Below are 21,304 nucleotides of genomic sequence, written 5' to 3' on the forward strand. Positions count from 1 at the left end.
ACTGTGGGATTCTGTCTAGAATAAATACATATATTTTATATATATACCTGTGTGGGCTACTCTTTCATTTGTTTATTCAAGAGGTTATTATGGTAAAACAATAATCTGCTTAACACTCCTTCAAGACTTAGCCTGAAGGCTGCTCTCCACAGCTACCACTAGGATAGCTTTCTTTAAAGGTTGTCTTAAACCTATCATCAATAAGAGTCGAATTGGACTGGTGCAAGGTGTCCCTATAACTAGGAGACAGCATATGCCAGGCCAACTTCTCACACTAGGGCATTTAGGATCGCTGGCCCCTTAAGAATCCACCCCAGGTTATGAGGAAGGGAACCCACGGGAGACGCGTGCAGTGCAAATAGCTGCTATCGGGATCTCTATTATAGCCTATGGAGAATGTCGCGGTTTGATTTTAAAAGATTAAAGACACTTCTAGCAGGAGTTCAAAGTTAAGGGCTTAGAGTTAAGCTTTTGAGGAGCCCACTACCACGATAGTACTGAGGTACCACTGTTACCTGCCCCAGGGAAGCTGGGTGCATAGGTCGTTTTCGATGTCGGGTCTCGGGCTGATTTTCAATGGGAAAATGTACAAAACTGCTGCTAGCCAAAAGCGTTGATGATGTCGTGAAGAATGAAGTTGTAGATCTTGTAGAGGAGAACCTGAAAGCAGAGGGGACAGAGTCTGGGTCACGGCACAGTGACCAGGGAGCTCAAAGGAAAGAGCCCTTCAATGTCGGGTGCTTCAAGTGGAAAGTGGTGTAGCTTGGATCTGCAGCAACGGGTTCCGGGAGGCTTCAAGGAAGGCCAGCTTCAGGAGGACGACTGTCCCACGAAGGATGAGGGTCGCTGCGGTGTTAGTGTCCAGTTTGGAGCCACTAAGTCTTGGCAACCCACGCAAGATGAACAAATCAGCTACTGGTGCAGACCCACGCGGTCTGAGAGAGGTCTCCTTTGGGGAGACTGTAGAGCAACAACCAGGGGAACTCTTAAAAGTCGAGATTGACCTCCGCTAGGGCCCACCAGTCGAAAGACAAGGGACCGCGGGAGGCAGCAATTTGGAGTGCGTAAAAGGGAGCCCACGGGCCACCGGAGGGGGCAAGGGCGCTGATCTTTGGCACAGTTGCTGCTGAGAGGTTGGCTCAATATTGGGCCAAAGCACACCTTCCCCACTGGTCAGGGTCGTGTGCTATGCAAGAGGTGGCCGGTGTCCTGGGGTATTGGGGATCTCGGCACCCACGTGGTCCACAGTGCTCAGACTTGCTGTGCACACTCACTGGCCTCTGGGATGCTCAGGAAACCCACCTCAAGGTTGCTGGGAGTCGACGAAGTCCTCAGGAGCAGCAAAGTTCCAACCGGGTCACTTGCAGTGTTTCAGGTGCCTGCCAAGCAGGGGGGTAACTCTTTTACCCCAAGGGAGATTTCTTCAGTCAGCTGGGCAGCAGCTCGTCGAAGGTCAAGTCTGTAAAATCCAAGATTAATCTGAGGCTCTGGGGACACAGTATTCACCTTTATCCAGGAGATTAGGGGAGGGTCCAGGTCAGAGCCTACCAATGAGAGTTGAGGCGGGAAAGGGTGGCTACACCCTCTCCCCTTTGTGTGTTTCCCGCCTGGGCGAAGGGCAGGATGCCCCTGAACCGGTTCCAGGTGGTGTATGCAGAATGTAGGCGCTGTAGCAGCCTACGTGCAACTCTGAAAGGCATCCTATGGTGCACCCACCCAGTTCCAATCCACATAGCCTGTCTGGGGAGGTGCTGGCACCTCCCTGCAACAGGATCCCTATTTTCCAGCTGCCGAGGCTGGGGTTTTCCCCAGCAACAGGCAGGTAGAGTCGTGTGGGTGGCTGGTAGCATCCATTTTGTACTACATGTGCACTTTTAAATTGGTGCCTAAATTCTACCGCTTTTCCCATATCGCCCCTCTAGCAGGGGGGAATCGTACCCTCATGCCCATGACTGGACTGGGGGTATGATTCCTACATGTTTGACACCAACCACAATATGGTTCTGTGTAGCCATTCTCAAGTTATCACGCTATCGCGATTAACTTATAATGCGGTTAAGAGTATATGGTATGGCTACACTACAAACAACCCAGCAATGATTTTACGAAGGTTGCAGAGGGGCCCTACTCAGGTAGGGGTCCCCCCTCACACATACCTCAGCACCCTGCCTTGTAGGATTACCAAGGCCTGCTATAGGGGTGACCTATGAGTGTATATGTGTTGTAAATAGGTGGGATACAGGGTACCTATATCCCTGTAAGGGGTGCAAGCACCACCTTACCCAGACTACAGTAGTGGTCTGGTGGTGTCAGTTTGTATGGCTGTCCGAGGGTGGCACAATAAGTGCTGCAGCCCCGGTAGGCCTCTGAGGGACCCATACCCTGCGTACCTAGGGTACCATCTACAAGGGCTGATAGGGTATCCTCAGTATCCAATTGGTTTGTACCTAGGGTACTCACATCAGTTTTAGGGAGAAAGCAGATAGGCTGGGGTCCTGGATAGCAGGATCCCAGCCAGACTAGCCAAAAACCACTCAAATACCAGGCAAAAAGTTGGGGGCAACCATTAGTCAGATTCCACCTTCCTACATGACCATTGTGTCCAATCTGCTACATTTCTGCTCAACTGTACCTGCTTGTCAGATTTAGGCTCAGGAATCACCATGGAGGTGTGGACGAAAGACACATTCAGCCTTTGAGATGTTGTGCTGGTCATGTGATATATTCACACTGCAGGCTAACTAATTAGAAAAGAGTGTTTATTCAGCTGACAGACCCGTTAATATAAATACATATGAACTTGGCTACCTTTGGTATTCCCATGAGCGGGGAAAGGGGAAAATGTCTGTTGGTCACGTATGTTTTTAATTGGTGGCAAAGGTGCATGGTTCTCAAAGAGCTCTTGGGTGGTAATTCGAGGTATGCTGTTACATTTGTGCTATAATTCTGAATTTTCGCTAATTTGGATTTATAAAGCTTACCGAAAACAATTACAATTGAAATTTGTCTCTTGTAAGAAATTGAACAATTTCTCACATTTTTATATTATTTTTTTTTATAGATTATTAAAAATCATAAAAACTTCCTTTGTGTTTTCACTTAAACCTCTCATTAGGTAATTTGCGGCTTAAATAGAAGCATGAAGTGTGAAATAAGAATCTCTAATACCATTCGGGGCCATTCATATGTGACACTGCATCCATGAAATGTGTATTCAGAGATGTCACTAGTGTCTGTCAAAGTCGCCAATTTCTAAAAAGAGCCAACCGTAGTTGTGCGATCTCAACAATCCTATTGGGCATTGTGTTTATGGCGTATATGTTTTCCCACAAATTCAAATGCCATTGACACTTCAGTGATGACGAATGAGTAATTTATTTTTGAATCGTGCCATTTTTCATGTACAGAGGTTGAAAATAATGCTGTATTTTTGTATTGTGAAACCAAGCTTTAAGTTGTCCAACGTTAATATGCTTTTTTGCAATTGTTTGATGTAGAGTTTATTAAACATACCTTCGTGTTTTAAGAAAAATTCAAAACTACTTGTTGACTCTCCTCTTTGTCTTAGGCCTGGCCCAGTCCGGCTCTTGGGGCTGCTTTGATGAATTTAACCGCATTGACTTACCAGTGCTGTCAGTAGCTGCTCAGCAGATTGCAATTGTGCTGACCTGTAAGAAGGAACGCAAACAAAAATTCATTTTCACCGATGGAGATACCGTGAATATGAACCCCGAGTTTGGACTATTTTTGACTATGGTAAGCGTGAACTCAAACATGTTTTCTGCACAGTTTTCACAATAATCAGAAAAATGTTTGGTTTGGCAATACTCCGCATTAACAAACGTGCTTTGTATTAGATCTGGCTAGACAACACAGCAGTCTGTCGACCTATTGTTTACAATATACATAGACCCTCGTAACGAGTGGGCCAATAAATTACGATATGTGCAGTAAGTCATCTTACCACACATTTCAGAAGTAAGAGTTTTGTGATAAATATCGGCAGGGGAGAGGGAAATACCAGATAAATAGTGGAACATGCAGATTTTGGTGCGGTAAATGCCAAAAGCATTACAATGCCCCAACACCTTGTAATAGGTGATAATTATCATACCCGATAAATACTGAGAACCTCAGTGTTGGTTTTAATTGCGTGCCATAAATCTCACCAGATTGTACCCAACTCACAATGTGGGCCATAGAATAGGCTTTTCATCACCCTCCAACCGTTGGATTGTGTTGGTTGGCTTCCTTCAGCCATTGCTTTGAGAATGCATCAATCTCATCTTAGATCAGTCCAGAGGAGTATTTTAGTCCGACATCATGCCATTGGCTGTTTCTTGCATCATAATACTCACACATGGTGCTGTATAGCAAAGGTGATTCTTAATTGCTATTCCTTTATACTGCATCTGGCTTTTTCTTAAGCTTCTGTTGGGGCTCAAATGCAATGCTGACTTTAAGATGAACACTTTGTTGGTGTGTTCCTTTGCTGACTGGGACAGCTTGACACCTTGATGGTAACCACAAGTCTTGTCCGATCAACAATACGAGACATTATCTTGCAAGACTTCAGGACAACCATTTTGATTTCAGTCTGTACTGATGTGCAGAAGAAAAGACACCCATGCTTCTAACGGTTTGCAACTTTTCGCTTTCTATTTTAATGTGCTCAGCACTACATGGGCCTGTTCTGTGTTTGGTACTGAGTGCACGGTCCTCAATGGCTGTGTAATTAGTACACTTTAATGCAGTGTATTCCATCCAGCCTGTTGGTTCTTTTTAATGCCAAGCTATTTTGCATTATTCTGAACTTTGAAGCACAGGACTTTAAAAGAAAGACTTCTCGATCTTTGAAGTATTATTAAAAGTACTATGCATAGTAGATCACAGATGTGGCTGGGCGTTTCACTACGAATATCAGGCACTGGCAAAACCTATAAGTCTGACTTTAATTTGCTGACACTTTCTTTTAATATTAATGCTAGATCAATTGGTTTTGCTAATGCTTGTTTTTCATGCTTCACTAGAGATCTGTGTAACTATTGCTTCTAAGGCCTTGATTCTGGGGTGAAACAACTTGATTAAGTGTTGCTTTAGCATAGATGCCCTTGTCGAACATTTAATTTAAAAATGCTTGGAAGGAGAAAATATTTTCCACCAGCAAACATTACAGGAATCTGTACAATCTTTAATCTCCAGGGCATTATTATTTCTTTGACTTTGCAATTATGAAGTGTCTAAATGGCAGAAACTGGATCGGAGGACCCTCTTCGATACAGCTTGACTCTTTATTATTCATATTCGGTCTATCCCAAGTGTATAAGTGATCATTCCTCCTTTGTACTTCTTGTCTGCTGGAGGATTAAGGCCTAGCAAACCCAATAAGTAATTAATTTAAATAATGCACGATGCACACGGCAGAACATGCTGCACAATGGTCATTTATTTTGGATTACTCCGTTCTATTCCACATAACTGAAATGTGTTGGAAATGCCCAAACCACTGTTGGTACTTTTATTGTTGTGCCTCGGTGGAGTATTCCTGAATTACTTATGTTGTCTGTGCAATTGCAGAAGGGGGTCAAACATACACAAATGTTTTCTTCCTGTCCCAAAATTAGTTTGGTCTGAACTGTTGGGCACATGATAGAACAGAGACCCAGGTGCATCTCCGCATCCATTTGCTTTGCCAGTGAACCTAAAAATCTATTTATTAAAATACACAAATGAATCATAGCAAAATGGAGTAGGGGAATACCTCAGCATCAGCTAAGGAATTGAGCTCCCCATGGTGAAGTGGGGCACACTTTTAGTTTCTAGGATCGGCTACCAGGCAGACACTACATTCAAAAGTATTAAAACATATAGAAAGAGGTTCAACCGAAACAGTACTTTAAAAAAAATCATGCCTTATGTGACAAGGGGCCTCCTTGTCTCAGCTCTGAGAGGGTAACTTCTGATTAGAAGTTTCAAGCATTGACAAGAAAATATGGCCGTTAGTCAAGCATAATGGAAGGCAACTCATATTTAATACAGAGGGTACAGTGAGCAAAGGATTCGTATTAGGACATAGCACTCTGATGGGAGATTTGTATTTTTTTATTGGGCTTGATTGAAGTTTCAAATTGTCAAATAAAATTCTAAATATAGATGACGTTCAATTTAATCAACACTAGCATGATCAATATTGAAATAACGACGTTTATACATATACGTTTTACAATAGACTGTATCAAAGAAATCTGAAACAGAGAGATTTACTGAATAAAACCTGCATGGAAATGATTGAGCCAAAGCTTTCCTGGGGCTAGTAAACTTGTGCCCCGCCAGAGCCGCAGCAGTTTCAAATAGTACTGCCAGCATTTTCATCGCATTAATGTATTTTTTCACATTTGAAAAACATTCTGGAACCTGTAGGATGACTGAGGTCCAATGTGGGCGAAGGGGATCTCAAGTGGTCCCCTTTGTAAAATCATAGACCTTAGAGCATTTCATTAAATAAATATTCATGTGTTTCTAGATTTAAATTCGCAGTTATTATAGCACTGTAATCGGTTTAGCTCAACTCTTAACATCCTTTGCAGGTAATCTTGTGCATTCAAATTAAAAGTTACTTTCTTCTTTGTGCCTCCACAGCACCTGTCATACCTTTAGTGAATCTACCCTTTGGTGTTTAGTTGAGAGGTAAAACAAGCATCGGTCTCGCCTTTGGAACCTTATAAGTATTTAGCGATGCAGCACCTTAACGCACAAAACGTGACCACATCCCTGCACACAGAGCGGCGGTACACATATTACAAATTAAAAACAGGAAAACAGATGATAAAGATCTCATCAAACGTTTTCTATTCATCAACCAGGTATTGTAGAACCTCCAGGAATGGTGCACTTCCTTACCCGTGGAAATGAATGTTGTTCAAAGAATTACGAGAAAATGAAAGTAGCGCTTCACTGGTAAAGTGGCGCTCTGGCAAAGTTTGTAAAGTGGTGCTAATGTGTGTGATGGTGAATAAATCTAATTTGGCCACTTCGCGACCACTCTGCCTTGGTTTATTTCGTTTTTTTTTTGTTTTCATATTTTGATCCTTTATTCACCCTCGTCCCGAGGCTGCACTTAGGAATGTATAAATGACACTATTGAGCACAATCCTTCATTAAACAATGCATTGATTACTTCATTTTGACATGGACAAGAGAGCAGCCACTAAACACTGAGGTTAACTTGCCCTGAATAAGAATCAATGCTGCTGCAATATTTTACAAATCAACCGAAACAACAAAAGAATCTGACCGTGTGGTTTTTTGGGAGGCTGCTTCTCTCCACACAATCTTTGATCAAGTTCTCCACGGAGTAAATTAAATTTTTTAAGTAATGGGAGTTCATAAAGAATCAGGCAACAAAGACACAATATAACCCTGGAGCGATGTTGCCCCAGTGTAATGTGGAGAAAACTCTGAATGGCACTGTCTCACGAATGAAATGCTGTGAATGAGCAGCAAGATCGCAAAATGGGAAATAACTGCAACAACTTTGACTCCTCCATCGAGGGACACTGGATTGAGGCCTCCGCCAAATTCACTTTATCAAATCCCAACATTACAGACCACTTACTCGTATTAAAGAACTCTAGAAAACAGCTTGGTTAGTTGCACAATAGCAATTTACTGGTGTATTGAAAACATTGGGGTTGATATTGTTTAATGCACTGCTGAATGTAGAACAAACGGAGACACTAAGGGGCATATTATCAAGGGCCGGCGATAAATATCGCAAAGCGCGCTTAGCGCTTGCATATTTATCGCTTGCTATCTCTGGAATTTATCACCCGGTTAGCACGTTACCAACAACGCGCATCGCCGAGGTGATAACAATTTCGGAGATAGTGGGGATATCGCAGTTTTCCATAGTGCAAAACGGCGATATCCTAGATGATGGGGCTTGTCGTCTTAGCCACACAATCCACCCCCCATGTTAGGTATGCCTTAGTCAGGAATTTAACAGACGTTAAATTCCTGCGTTAAGGCATACTTAACGTCATTTTAAATATCGCTAACCCTCGTTGTCAATATGACGAAGCTGGGTTAGCGATATTCTCCCAAGGGAGTCTTGTCAGGCACGCCTCCTTTGCATCTCATTAGCAATGCGATGGGAGGCGTGCTGACAAGGGGCGCTATTGCAAGGAAACACGTGCTAGCATGTCCTTGTTGATAATGCAATATTATCATCGCCACTTTTCGCCTGAAAACGGGCTCTAAAGCGGCGATAATATTATCGCCACCCCTTGTCGATATGCCCCTAAAAGCTTACCTTTATGTGAGTGTGTTTTTCATCATGCAGAGCCTCTGAGAGTAAAACCTCTGTCAGGGACAATCAGGAAAAACGTTAATCTTGAAGCGAGAGGCTGTGTTGCCGAACACTAATGGGGCTAGCTTTATGGAAAAGGAATGTGGTAAACATATTGACCTCAGCAGGGGTTTGAACACAAAAAAAGAGTCTCCACAGCGAGACCGTTACAGTTTATATTTTAATTAGATCCACTTGTGTAATTATCGATGGAAAACTTTTTTTGCCACTTTGCTAGGAAAACATTGGCATGGAGCACGAAAGGAGCAAAGAAGCGCAGGTCACACATGACTTGCCACAGTTTTAAACTGCACGCAGTTCAATGTGCAATTTCCATACATTGCATCCAATCATCCCGTTTTTGAGCGAACAGGAACATCAAAGAGTGACCATTTGCAGCAGTTTGCCTTTACGCCAAGCTAAAAAGATGTTTCCTGTCCTGGTTTTCCATTTAAGGAGTTAGCGCATTGTGGGAGTTGTAGTCTTGCGCGAGTTTTCTTACTCCTGTGGGGACCCACATACAACTGACAACAAGGATTATTTTTTTTAAAGGGAAGACCGGGATTGAAATAAGTGGGGCATGGGTGGGTGATGTGTATATACTCATACCGCATAGTATTCAGCGTGTAACTCTGATGCAATACATTAATAGCCTGAAGTATTGGGGTTATGCAGGAAGAGAAGCTCGGATGCAAGCATAAGCAACACACACACACACACACACACACACACACACACACGCACACGCACACGCACACACACACACACACACACCCCCACCCACCTTGTGGCAGGGGGGTGCGAGAGAGTTTAAGGGACAGCAGAGCAGGTACAAGGAATGAAGCGAAAGCAGGGGAGGGAGAAAGATAAACGTAACTGTTAAATATGTAAATGTCGCAGTAGGTGCTTTAGTTTACATTTGTATAATTCCATCATATTTCCCAGTATTCAAAAAACATTACGTAATGCGTTGCTAAATGTATGCGATAGGCTTTATATATTTGAAATGTAGGCCGCCTACGATCGTTTATGTTGTGGAACAATATCTTGTATTTGTAATTGAATTTGTAAGGCGTGCAGCTACCCACAGGGGGTCTCCCGGCGCCAGTAGAGTTAATGATTACGCATAGTGTTATTAATGAGAGAAGAGCCAGGTTTTAAGGTCTTTGGGAAATTTTAACAGAGATGGTTCGTGTTTTAGTGTGGTCTGGAGAGAGTTCCACAGCTTGGGGGCGACGCAGGAGAAGGAGCGTCCGCCCATTCTTGCCAGTTTAAAACGCGGAATCCGAAAGTTACCTTGAGTAGATGACCTGCGGGGACGAGAAGGGGAGTATTGATGAACAAGGGCCTTCAGGTAGCCGGGAGCCGAACCTTGTTTGATTTTATGCAAAAAGCAGAGGGCCTTGAATTTGACACGGCTCTTGATATGAAGCTAGTGAAGGTCTCTCAGAAAAGGGGAAATGGAAGATCGCCGCGGGACCTTACAGAGGAGACGAGCAGCAGAGTTCTGTACGAGCTGAAGTTTCCTCTGGAGCTCTAGAGTGGCTCCCAGGTACAGCACATTGCCGTAGTCCAGGCGAGAGGTGATTAAGGCCTGGACCACCGAACGTCTGGTCGATATTGGGAGCATCCATAGAATTTTGCGAAGCCACCCTAGGATGGAAAAGCAAGTGGCTGCCACCTTAACCACTTGATGTCGCATGGAAAGAGAGTCGTCCAGGACAAAACCAAGATTACGAACCTGGGTGACTGGAATGGGTGGAAGGCCCATTTCTAATGGCCAATGAACAGAGTTCCAGAGATGCTTTTGCTTGCCCAGAATAAGCACCTCCGTCTTATCTCCGTTCAGTTTCAGGAGGTTCGCCTGCATCCATTCTGCTACTCGGCTGAGTCCTAATTTGAGAGCAGATGGAGCGTTTTCTGCAGCCGAGGAGAAGGAGAAAAGGATCTGGGTATCATCGGCGTAAGAGTAAAGGGAAAGACCAGAGTCTTCCACGATGGTAGCTAGGGGTCTCACATAGATATTAAAGAGCATAGGGCTCAGTGAGGACCCCTGCGGAACGCCATGCGCAGATGAACGAACGGAGGAAGAGGAGCCGGAGGAAACCACCTGAAAGGTGCGATGATTTACGAAGGAGGCCAACCAGGCAAGAGCAGAGCCCGACATTCCCGCCGATCTCAGGGCTTTCATAAGAATGGGATGTGAGACCGTGTCGAATGCGGCACTTAAGTCTAAAAGAATAAGCGCCGTGGTCTCGCCATGATCAAGACGGGAGCGTACATTTTCGGTGACCCCCAAAAGGGTGGTTTCAGTGGAGAAATGAGAGCGGAATCCCGATTGGGACGGATGTAGAAAGCCTGTAGTCTCCACGTAAGATGTAAGATGGATGTTGACATGCCTTTCCAAGATTTTTGAAAACATGGGCAGCAGAGAGATAGGTCGGAAGTTGGCGAGCGTCTTAGGGTCTGCACCAGGTTTTTTTAAGAGTGGTACTACGAGAGCTCTTTTCCATTCCTCCGGAACTATTGATTCTCGCAAAGAGGAGTTCAGGAGCACTTGAATGATGAGAAGAGCATCAGGGGAAAGCAGGTGGAGAGTGTTCATGGGAATCGGGTCAAGGGGAGAGCCTGAGTTGACCTTCATTAGGCAGGCAGACAACGTGTTGGGATTTAGCAAGGGCCATTCTGAGATCTGAAATGCCTGAGATTGCAAGCTCGGTGAATCCGGGGTGGAAAGGTCGGAAGGGGGTATGGAAGGGGGTGTAGGGGAAGCGCGAGATAGGGCTTTGTAGATGGTTTCGACTTTCGATATAAAAAAGTCAGCAATTTCATTGCATTCCGCTTCCCCTAACGCAGGTGGAGTGGGAACGGTCTTAGAGCCGGCTAACTTTTTGACCATAGAAAAGAGGGCTTTTGGGCGGTTGATGGCCTTTTCAATGGACACAGAAACAAACTGGGCTTTAGCCTTTCGACAGGCTTGATGGTATAGCTTAAGTGCTGAACGATAGATCAATTTATCGTTCAGGGCATAGGTTTTCCTCCAGGATCTCTCTAGATGTTTGCTTTTAGATTTAGATGCCTTCAAATCATCTGTGTTTCAACTTGCAAGTTTATGTTGGTCACGAATTTCAAAATTACTGATGTGAGATCAGTCCTACAGGTCACGTAACGCACTGAAAAAGCCTGGGTTCGACAACGCATCTGAAAGTGGAGCTATCCACTTGTTCGCGATACCACTGAAAGCTCAAAACATAGTAAAATATAACAATAAACAGGGTTCAGTGGGCCCCTCAACCTCTTGGGCTCCAGTGCCATTGCACCTGCCGCACCATTGGTAGCGAAGCAATTAGTGTGCTTTTCTGTCAAACTATCTAACTTACGTTGTTTATCACCAGTGGCATGCCCAGTGTGAACTTGCATAAAAATAAAACCCATGTTATTAGCAGACTCCAGTAAGAATAATATCACGCTTTACGCCCCTGTTCCTCATGGAACGAAGTAGAGCGATTATTAGAGATATATTATTTAAACACAACATTTCGCAGATAAAGGCATCTTTATTTCTAAGTTACAAACACAATTCATTCAAGTTTACATCTTACCTGTAAGTGCCTTTGATTCTTCCGAGTCGGGTCTCCGTTCTACTCGATTGTGGCGTATCAGCGTAAATGAAACTGAATCGTGCGAGAGGCGGGGCATTCAGAGGGCCTGTAACTGAAATCTCGGGCTTGCAATTAACCTTTACATCGCATTAAGGCTGCTTGTTTTTTGCACCGAGTTGAGCATGAGAACCTATGTATGCACCCAGGGATTTGTTAACAAAGGAATAAATAACAAGCACTTGCAGTGCCATAGGAGTAGACATACTTTTCTCCTGCCCTCGGCGCTGCTGAAGAGGCTGCAGCTGTGAGTGTTCAAACGCAGCGCGCTTTTCTTCCGGCTGTGCTGGGTGGCTACCTGGATCCTGTGAAACACCTTCCTCTTCATGCGCAATAGCGTCTGTTTAGCGGCTGCTGGACGACGCATGTGTAACACAGCCCTCAGGACAGTTCAGGCAAAATAAAGTGCGAGACTCAGCCAGCCAATCCCAGGAGGAAACTAGCATTTATAAATGCAATAGGACTCGTACTAGGAGAGACCTATTGCATTATAAACAAACGTGTGGGCGTCCAAGAAGGCATAAATGGGAGTGAGGGGGGAGTGGTGGTGGTGGGCAGAGAAGTTATGGACTGCTGGAGGGAAGGAGGGGCAGAGGAACAAAAGAGTTTGTGAAGTAAAGGGGCTGATAGCCGTGGAAGGAGAAAATGACAATATGGCCATCAGGAGGAGGGACAAACAAGGCGAAAAATCAGAATGCAGCATTTCTGATTTAAGCCAATGAAAAACATGGACTGAAAGTGGGCGGAGCTTCCCCCCACTATACTGTATACTGCATGTCTCGCAAAGCGAACAGCGCGTTGCGCTGCAACGCTATGCGAGACCTAAAAAGGTATGACGTGTAAAGACAAGCGATGAGAGGGCAGACTATATGGAAATATTGGTTCGGATAGAAGGAAGGCAGGAAAATGCGTAGAAGGTTATTTGCGGGGACATCAATGAGCATAAACAACAAGGCAGACTCCTGTTGCATTAAACAAATTAAAGCTTGTGATAATTCTAATTATCCATGATCACTGTCAATTGATAATGCTTATAATTACTGTGCCAGCATTCTTTAAATGCATGTTCTTTCCTGCTCAGAATCCTGGCTATGCTGGAAGGCAGGAACTACCTGAGAACCTGAAGATAAATTTCCGCTCTGTAGCCATGATGGTTCCAGATCGCCAGATCATCATCCGTGTCAAGCTAGCTAGTTGCGGTTTCATTGACAACATTGTTTTGGCCAGGAAGTTCTTCACCCTCTACAAACTGTGTGAAGAACAACTTTCCAAACAGGTCTGTCCTTTACAGTTTTGTATTGTTTGTTACAATTATAATTTTACAGAAGATATTGAAAAGCAGTTTATTTCTAAATGTCGATTGCAGAGAAATGATTGTGACATAGTCATGGGCAAAGTTTTTCTAGCTTTCTAACAGCACGTAAGATGTGAGCCTGGAGCATGTTTTTTAAATGTTTTTTTGATTTTATCTGTAACAGTCAAAAGAAGCAGACATTTTAAATACATGTATCGACACATGGTAGAACACCATGTCACGGTTCACATATGGGAAGCTGTCAGCTGTTTGGATGACAAGATAAATTTCATAGCCAGGCTTCAGAATACCAGAACATCACAACACTTCTCTGTTGTCATTCCTGAAGTGGTAGCACCCAATATCTCCAAAAGGGACCACGTCAATGCCAAATCTTTTTTTTTTAATTTTAAACATCTGTTAATTGATTTTGCATCATACAGTTTGAACGGGTCATATGCACATTATCAAAGTACATATACAGCAGAATAACAATCAGGAGGTATACATCAGATGTCCGTCACACATTTATTTGTGTGGTTATCAGCGCCTCTTAGGTCCCCTGCAAAGAGAATGTCTATTAAGTCCCTTGAGATAGATACCTATCTAAAAGAGCTAGATCACTGCATCCCTCTAAAATCCCTCCAGGCCCACCTTACCTTTTCCCACTTTTTAGGGCATCCTCGCCCCTGGTACACCACTTGTTCCGCATTTTGACATCAGTCCATGCCTAGCATCCACTCCCTTAATGACGGAGGTTCTGACTATTCCCATGCCCTGGCAATGGTTCTCTTGGCCACTCTCCTGGCTAAGGTCACCCAAATGTGATGATACCTGGGACTAGGTTTCTTCTACAGACACGTTCAGTAATAGCTCTTTTGCATTCATTGGGACCTCCTCAGACAGGACTCGAGCTAGCACCTCTGTAACCCGCTCCCAAAATGACTGGACAAGCGGGCATGCCCATAGTATATGGAAAACGTTTCCTTCTTGGCCACATTCCCGTAGACACAGCAGTGACAATGCCTTCCCTTTTCTGAAGAGGAGGGTGCAGGAGTTATAGGATCAGTGTATGATTTGCAAATGTATCAAGCAAAATCTAGTAGTTCTAATAGCAATTTCCCTCCGGCTCTGCAATGCCTCGACCCACTCTTCATCCTCTAGTTCCCCTAGATCTTCTTTCCATTTCTGACGCAGGGATAGCATCACATCAGGGGAGTTATTTAGCAATTTCCTATAGACCAGTCTTACACTTGCTATGCATGGGGTCTGCTATAAGTCGATCTTCCAAAGGGAACGAATCTGGCAATGACTCTCCCTCCCGTATATGGTGACTCATTGCGTGACCCAGTTGCAGGTATCTATATCGCTCCAAGTGTGGCATGTCATATTTCTGCCAGAAATTGGCAAACAATATCATAGCCTGTCCTCTCCAGACGTTCCCTAGGTGTTCGATCCTGAGTAGTTCTCATCGTGCGAAGACCTGCAGACTCCTCCCCTCTCCCAACATGTTGCTTTGTCACAATGGGGTCATTCTTGTCAGCCTATTACGCCAGCCCAGGTAGCTTGTTGCCTCTCACCAGGCTCTAACCACCGAGCGGGTATGTTCGGGGACGGTGGATTCCCATTGCCGTTGATAAAGAATAGATTTGAAGTTCGCGTGTCTGTCTACTCTATACACAGGCTCTTGTTGATCTGCGAACACCCATTTTTTAACCACCATTAATTATGTTGCATAAACGCCAAATATATCCTATATGCAATAAATTTCATGAGTCAACACAATCATCCACATTGGGTGTGTTGCTCTTCCTTATATTTAACCTGTAAGAAAAGCTCTTAACTGCCCCACATACCACATGGCTTACTAGTAATAGGCTCAGCTAAAGCAAACGTGTCTACAGATTCAAAAAAGCTGTGTCACACAAACAATCTTCTAACTTGGGTAATGGCCCTCTCAGTCACAGATTGGCTAGTATGCGTTTGGCCAATAGCAAGGGCAGTGAGCCTTCTGGATTGGGCAATTATATTAGTAACATACCCTAGCAAAGTAGTCAGAAGTATTCGTTCAAAGGGCTTGTGGTTACCTGAATTATCTTCCTAATCTCTTTCCAGAATGCAACTGAACCAGAAAATTACCATGTGTCCTTGGTGAAAATCTGCACGCAAATATTTAATTTTTTCACTGTACTTCACTGTTTTGCAATGTGTCGCCAAACCCTCAAATGTTTTAGGGTGCTAGAGGGTATCACCCAGTGATCCAGGGTGTAAAATCAAATACCAATAAACGCATTGTGCCGACCTGGTGCTATGTCTTCCTCTGCACTCCCTATTTGTCCCCTGATGATGGGTTACAAACATTTTGTAAATCCTTCACTTCTGAATGAATCTTAAATTAAACCATTTGAGTGAAAATAATTCTGTTTATTAAATTTGTTTCTTTACATTCAATTAACGTTCATGTTTAACTTATTCATATATATCAAATTGTTTCCAACAAGGATCAGTTCAAACAAAAATCCTCAATGCATTTCGGACCCTTGGTCCTTCATCGGGAAGTAATTTTTACTGTGGAACAAAAAAGGTAATAGTGCAAAAATGTTATCCCTTGTCCGGTTCTGTATTGAAAAGCTTTATTCGGTAAGGCAATTACAGACCATAAAAGCATTTACATAAAAAAAAAACCAGTTACGTTATTACATTTAACATCATTTTTATGTACATTAAGAAGAAGAATTAAAAAAAAAAATCTAAAATAGAAGGATGTTTTTGCCTGCGGAGTAAAAAATATGTGCAAGTTAACAATCATAAGTGCATGATCATTTCATAGTCTTTTGTCTATAAATGAGTTATATAAACATTAAGATTAAAAAGACGGAGCAAAACAAACCCCCCAGAAGCAGATTTAAGATGCATAGGGGGGTGATCCCAATTCATCGTAGGGTATGTTTTGAATTATTGGTGGTAACCGTCTTATGGTCATTTTGAATTTATGTTACTGTGTGGGGCATAATTAAAATACTTTCGAAAGAACGGGTTTCAGTTTAGAGATTTGTTCTATGCCGCACACAAAATTTGAAAAACTTTGACATATTTATTGCCAATAATTCTGTTTCTAACATTTGGAGAGCCATTAGGGCTGGTCGACATTGCTTTAGGCCCAACAGTTTCAGTAGGGGAACCAGGTATAGCTTTCTTGGCTCAATGTAAAATTTACAGAACATGATTACATGCAGGGTCGACTGGGCGGAAAGATCATCACAAGGACACGGGGTCAGTTGGGTTGCCCAAACGTTTTTATCACCGGGAAGGTGATTAATCGGGGAAACATATTAAGTCGTAGTCTTGTTAGTAAAAAATTTTCAAAGTTCCTCACACTTGAGTTCAGATAAGGCTCCATTTTATCTGTGGTTTGGATGGGGAGAGAGTACTGTACAGAGGTTTTACTTATTTCAAGAACCAGTCGTAGGTCTGCTAGATGACTTAAGCACACATCTCGTAGTTTCTTTCTTGGGATTGAGTTTAATTTATGAGTGTTAAGGTAAAAATGGTCAAGTCCCAAGTCTGTTAAAAATTTTTTACCGTAAGATAACCAGGTGATTTGAGACCCATGATCCAGGTTCATACAGTCGGTAATGAGTGCCTGCGTGAATTTTAATTCAGTTGTGGTCCAGATGCGGTGCCAGAGAAGGATTGGCTGCATCCGTATCACATCTGTAATATGTGGGAGGCCCATTTCACTGTGGATGTTAAAAATTGATGTGGACGACGGGACGGCCAATAAGAATTTCAAAAAAGTGTTCTCTACCTTTTGGATCGAGTCTACTCGTACGTTACCCCAAATCCCTGCCCCGTAGATTGCCGTACTAAGGCATCTTGAATGATCAATGTCGAGCATTTCTTTTGACGCTCTGTTTCCCAGTCTCCGAGCGAACGCAGTCAGTGCCGTTGTAGCTTTTTGGAATTGAAGTTTTCTGTTCTCTATTGAACTTTTCCAAGTACCTTTATTGTCTATTACAACTCTCAAGTAAGGGTAGGTAGTAGTATTTTCTACTTTTATGTTATTTAGGTAGATACTTTTTCCTTTACGGGTTTGGTTACCTGATGTCATTATGAATGTCTTTTTGACGTTGATGTTTAAATCCAGGTGATTCATGAAGTTTTTGTATCTATCCAAGGCCCGTTGTAGTTCAAGGGGGGTGCGAGCAATTATAACTGCGTCATCCGCATAGAGGAGAGCGGGGATCGGGCGCGTTTGGACATATGGTTGGTCCTGGCTGCCCTTCAACAGGGCTGCTTCTAGGCCATTTGTATACAAGTTAAAAAGGAAGGGGGCTAGGACACAGCCTTGCCTGACTCCCCGCTCAACCCCAAATGGTGACTTTAGCTGCCCCCCTATACCGTATCTTACTCTTGTAGTTGCGTTGGAGTAGATTTCCCTAATGTAATTAACCAATTTAGTGTTGACTCCCATTTCAGTCATTATTCTCCACAGCTTGTTATGGGCCACGCAGTTGAAGGCTGCGGAGAGGTCTACGTATGCCATGCAGAGGCTGCCGCCCTTTGCCTGAACATACTTCCCTCTCAGGAGTGTAAGGTTTACGACCTGTTCGATGGTGCCTCTTCCCTCCCTGAAGCCAAATTGGAGATCAGATAGTATGTTATTTGTTTCCGCCAAGTCTTGTAGGCGTACCAGAAGGATTCTTCCTACTATTTTTCCTAAAGAGTCCAGTAGGGATATGGGTCGGTAGCACATTGGGCTGTTTCTATTGCCCTTTTTAAAGATAGGGACTAAGATCGAGTCCGACCAAGAATCGGGTAGTCCTACCTTTCCCATTGCCTCTAGGACTTTGAGTAGTAGGGGGGCCCAAAGGTCGATGTTCGATTTATAGAGGTCCATAGGGACCCCATCGGGGCCTGGGGCCTTTCCTGATCTGCTTGTGTTTAAAGCCAGTTTGACCTCGAGGAGGTTAAAGTCTAGGTCTAATGGATTAATCAGATCAGTTGGAGGAATATAGTTCTGTCGGCTTAACCCCTCGGGGATTGAAAATATTTCTGAGAAGTGGTCAATCCACTCTTGTTCCGTGATAGTTGTTTCAAGTAGGCCACGATCTTTTGGGCCTGATAGAAACGAGGAATTAACGATCTCCCAGAAGGTAGCCGAATCTTTGTTGTTACAACTATCGTGTAGGGCGATCCAATGTGCCTCTTTTAGTTCTTTCTTCCTGGATGTTAGTGTTTTATTGTATGCTTTCCTAGCTTGTGAAACCTCTATGGCATCTCTTGGGGATTTTTTTAGTGCTTTTTTAAGGGTTTTATGAGCTATGGTACAGGCTGAGTTAAACCACCGAAACTTGGGTTTATTCTTAGGAATTTTCTGCCCATTAGGCGTCACTGTCAGGGCGTTCTTGACTTCGGATGTTATTTTATCATAATTGGCTACGATCTCGCTAGGAGATGAGGTCTCCGTTAAACATACTGAGAAGGCAGGAAGTGCCGCTTTAAGTATGGTTTCTAGAATAGCGGTAGGGTCGATGTGGGACCATTTGAGTACATAGCCATTTGATCGTGGCATTGAGATGTTATCTTCATGGTATAATGTTTGTGCCTTTTTTTGTGGAGCAGTGTTTCGAATAGTAATGGACAGTGGGAAGTGGTCACTAAACACGCAGTCGTGGGTGGTAACTGCGGTAATCGACTCTGCGGGATTGTTTCCCACCAGGATAAAGTCGATACAAGAAGATAGTCCTCTACCATTGAAGGTTGGGGCAAAAACAGCTGGAGGCTCAAGTGATTCGTTAGCGAAAGCTAATTGAAGAAGATTCATAGTCTCGTTCAGGAGCGACCCCTTTTGGGAGTGGGAAAAGTGTGTAATGTTATTGTTTAAATGGTCTGTGTAACCGCATTTACCGTTATGTCTATTCTCACATAATGTGAGATTAAAATCACCTCCCCATATTAGTATTGGTTCTTTCCCTGTGTTATGAGTGATTTGTTCTGATAAAAAGTGTCGGATTTCCTTTATAACCTCCATAAACAATGTACTTCACTGTTCTGCAAAGTGTCGCCAAACCCTCAAATGTTTTAGGGTGCTAGAGGGTATCACCCAGTGATCCAGGGTGTAAAATCAAATACCAATAAACGCATTGTGCCGACCTGGTGCTATGTCTTCCTCTGCACTCCCTATTTGTCCCCTGATGATGGGTTACAAACATTTTGTAAATCCTTCACTTCTGAATGAATCTTAAATTAAACCATTTGAGTGAAAATAATTCTGTTTATTAAATTTGTTTCTTTACATTCAATTAACGTTCATGTTTAACTTTTTCATATATATCAAATTGTTTCCAACAAGGATCAGTTCAAACAAAAATCCTCAATGCATTTCGGACCCTTGGTCCTTCATCGGGAAGTAATTTTTACTGTGGAACAAAAAAGATAATAGTGCAAAAATGTTATCCCTTGTCCGGTTCTGTATTGAAAAGCTTTATTCGGTAAGGCAATTACAGACCATAAAAGCATTTACATAAAAAAAAACCAGTTACGTTATTACATTTAACATCATTTTTATGTACATTAAGAAGAAGAATTAAAAAAAAAAATCTAAAATAGAAGGATGTTTTTGCCTGCGGAGTAAAAAATATGTGCAAGTTAACAATCATAGGTGCATGATCATTTCATAGTCTTTTGTCTATAAATGAGTTATATAAACATTAAGATTAAAAAGACGGAGCAAAACAAACCCCCCAGAAGCAGATTTAAGATGCATAGGGGGGTGATCCCAATTCATCGTAGGGTATGTTTTGAATTATTGGTGGTAACCGTCTTATGGTCATTTTGAATTTATGTTACTGTGTGGGGCATAATTAAAATACTTTCGAAAGAACGGGTTTCAGTTTAGAGATTTGTTCTATGCCGCACACAAAATTTTAAAAACTTTGACATATTTATTGCCAATAATTCTGTTTCTAACATTTGGAGAGCCATTAGGGCTGGTCGACATTGCTTTAGGCCCAACAGTTTCAGTAGGGGAATCAGGTATAGCTTTCTTGGCTCAATGTAAAATTTACAGAACATGATTACATGCAGGGTCGACTGGGCGGAAAGATCATCACAAGGACACGGGGTCAGTTGGGTTGCCCAAACGTTTTTATCACCGGGAAGGTGATTAATTGGGGAAACATATTAAGTCGTAGTCTTGTTAGTAAAAAATGTTCAAAGTTACTCACACTTGAGTTCAGATAAGGCTCCATTTTATCTGTGGATTGGATGGGGAGAGAGTACTGTACAGAGGTTTTACTTATTTCAAGAACCAAGCGTAGGTCTGCTAGATGACTTAAGCACACATCTCGTAGTTTCTTTCTTGGGATTGAGTATAATTTATGAGGGTTAAGGTAAAAATGGTCAAGTCCCAAGTCTGTTAAAAATTTTTTACCATAAGATAACCAGGTGATTTGAGACCCATGATCCAGGTTCATACAGTCGGTAATGAGTGCCTGCGTGAATTTTAATTCAGTTGTGGTCCAGATGCGGTGCCAGAGAAGGATTGGCTGCATCCGTATCACATCTGTAATATGTGGAAGGCCCAATTCACTGTGGATGTTAAAAATGTATGTGGACGACGGGACGGCCAATAAGAATTTCAAAAAAGTGTTCTCTACCTTTTGGATCGAGTCTACTCGTACGTTACCCCAAATCCCTGCCCCGTAGATTGCCGTACTAAGGCATCTTGAATGATAAATGTCGAGCATTTCTTTTGACGCTCTCTTTCCCAGTCTCCGAGCGAACGCAGTCAGTGCCGTTGTAGCTTTTTGGAATTGAAGTTTTCTGTTCTCTATTGAACTTTTCCAAGTACCTTTATTGTCTATTACAACTCTCAAGTAAGGGTAGGTAGTAGTATTTTCTACTTTTATGTTATTTAGGTAGATACTTTTTCCTTTACGGGTTTGGTTACCTGATGTCATTATGAATGTCTTTTTGACGTTGATGTTTAAATCCAGGTGA

At 42.9% G+C, this 21,304-nt stretch overlaps 1 protein-coding gene across 1 annotated transcript in view; it reads left to right on the forward strand.

Moving 5' to 3' along the window:
• Positions 1-21,304, forward strand: part of DNAH5 (dynein axonemal heavy chain 5) — a 5,853,083-nt gene that overhangs the window by 2,918,561 nt on the left and 2,913,218 nt on the right. Inside the window, exons 37-38 of the mRNA XM_085606747.1 lie at positions 3,569-3,756; positions 13,088-13,282. Coding sequence (XP_085462873.1) covers positions 3,569-3,756; positions 13,088-13,282 — 383 coding nt within the window. The remainder of the gene's footprint in view (positions 1-3,568; positions 3,757-13,087; positions 13,283-21,304) is intronic.

Source organism: Triturus cristatus, chromosome 5_2, assembly GCF_964204655.1.
Source record: "Triturus cristatus chromosome 5_2, aTriCri1.1, whole genome shotgun sequence".
Taxonomy (NCBI): Eukaryota; Metazoa; Chordata; class Amphibia; order Caudata; family Salamandridae; genus Triturus; species Triturus cristatus.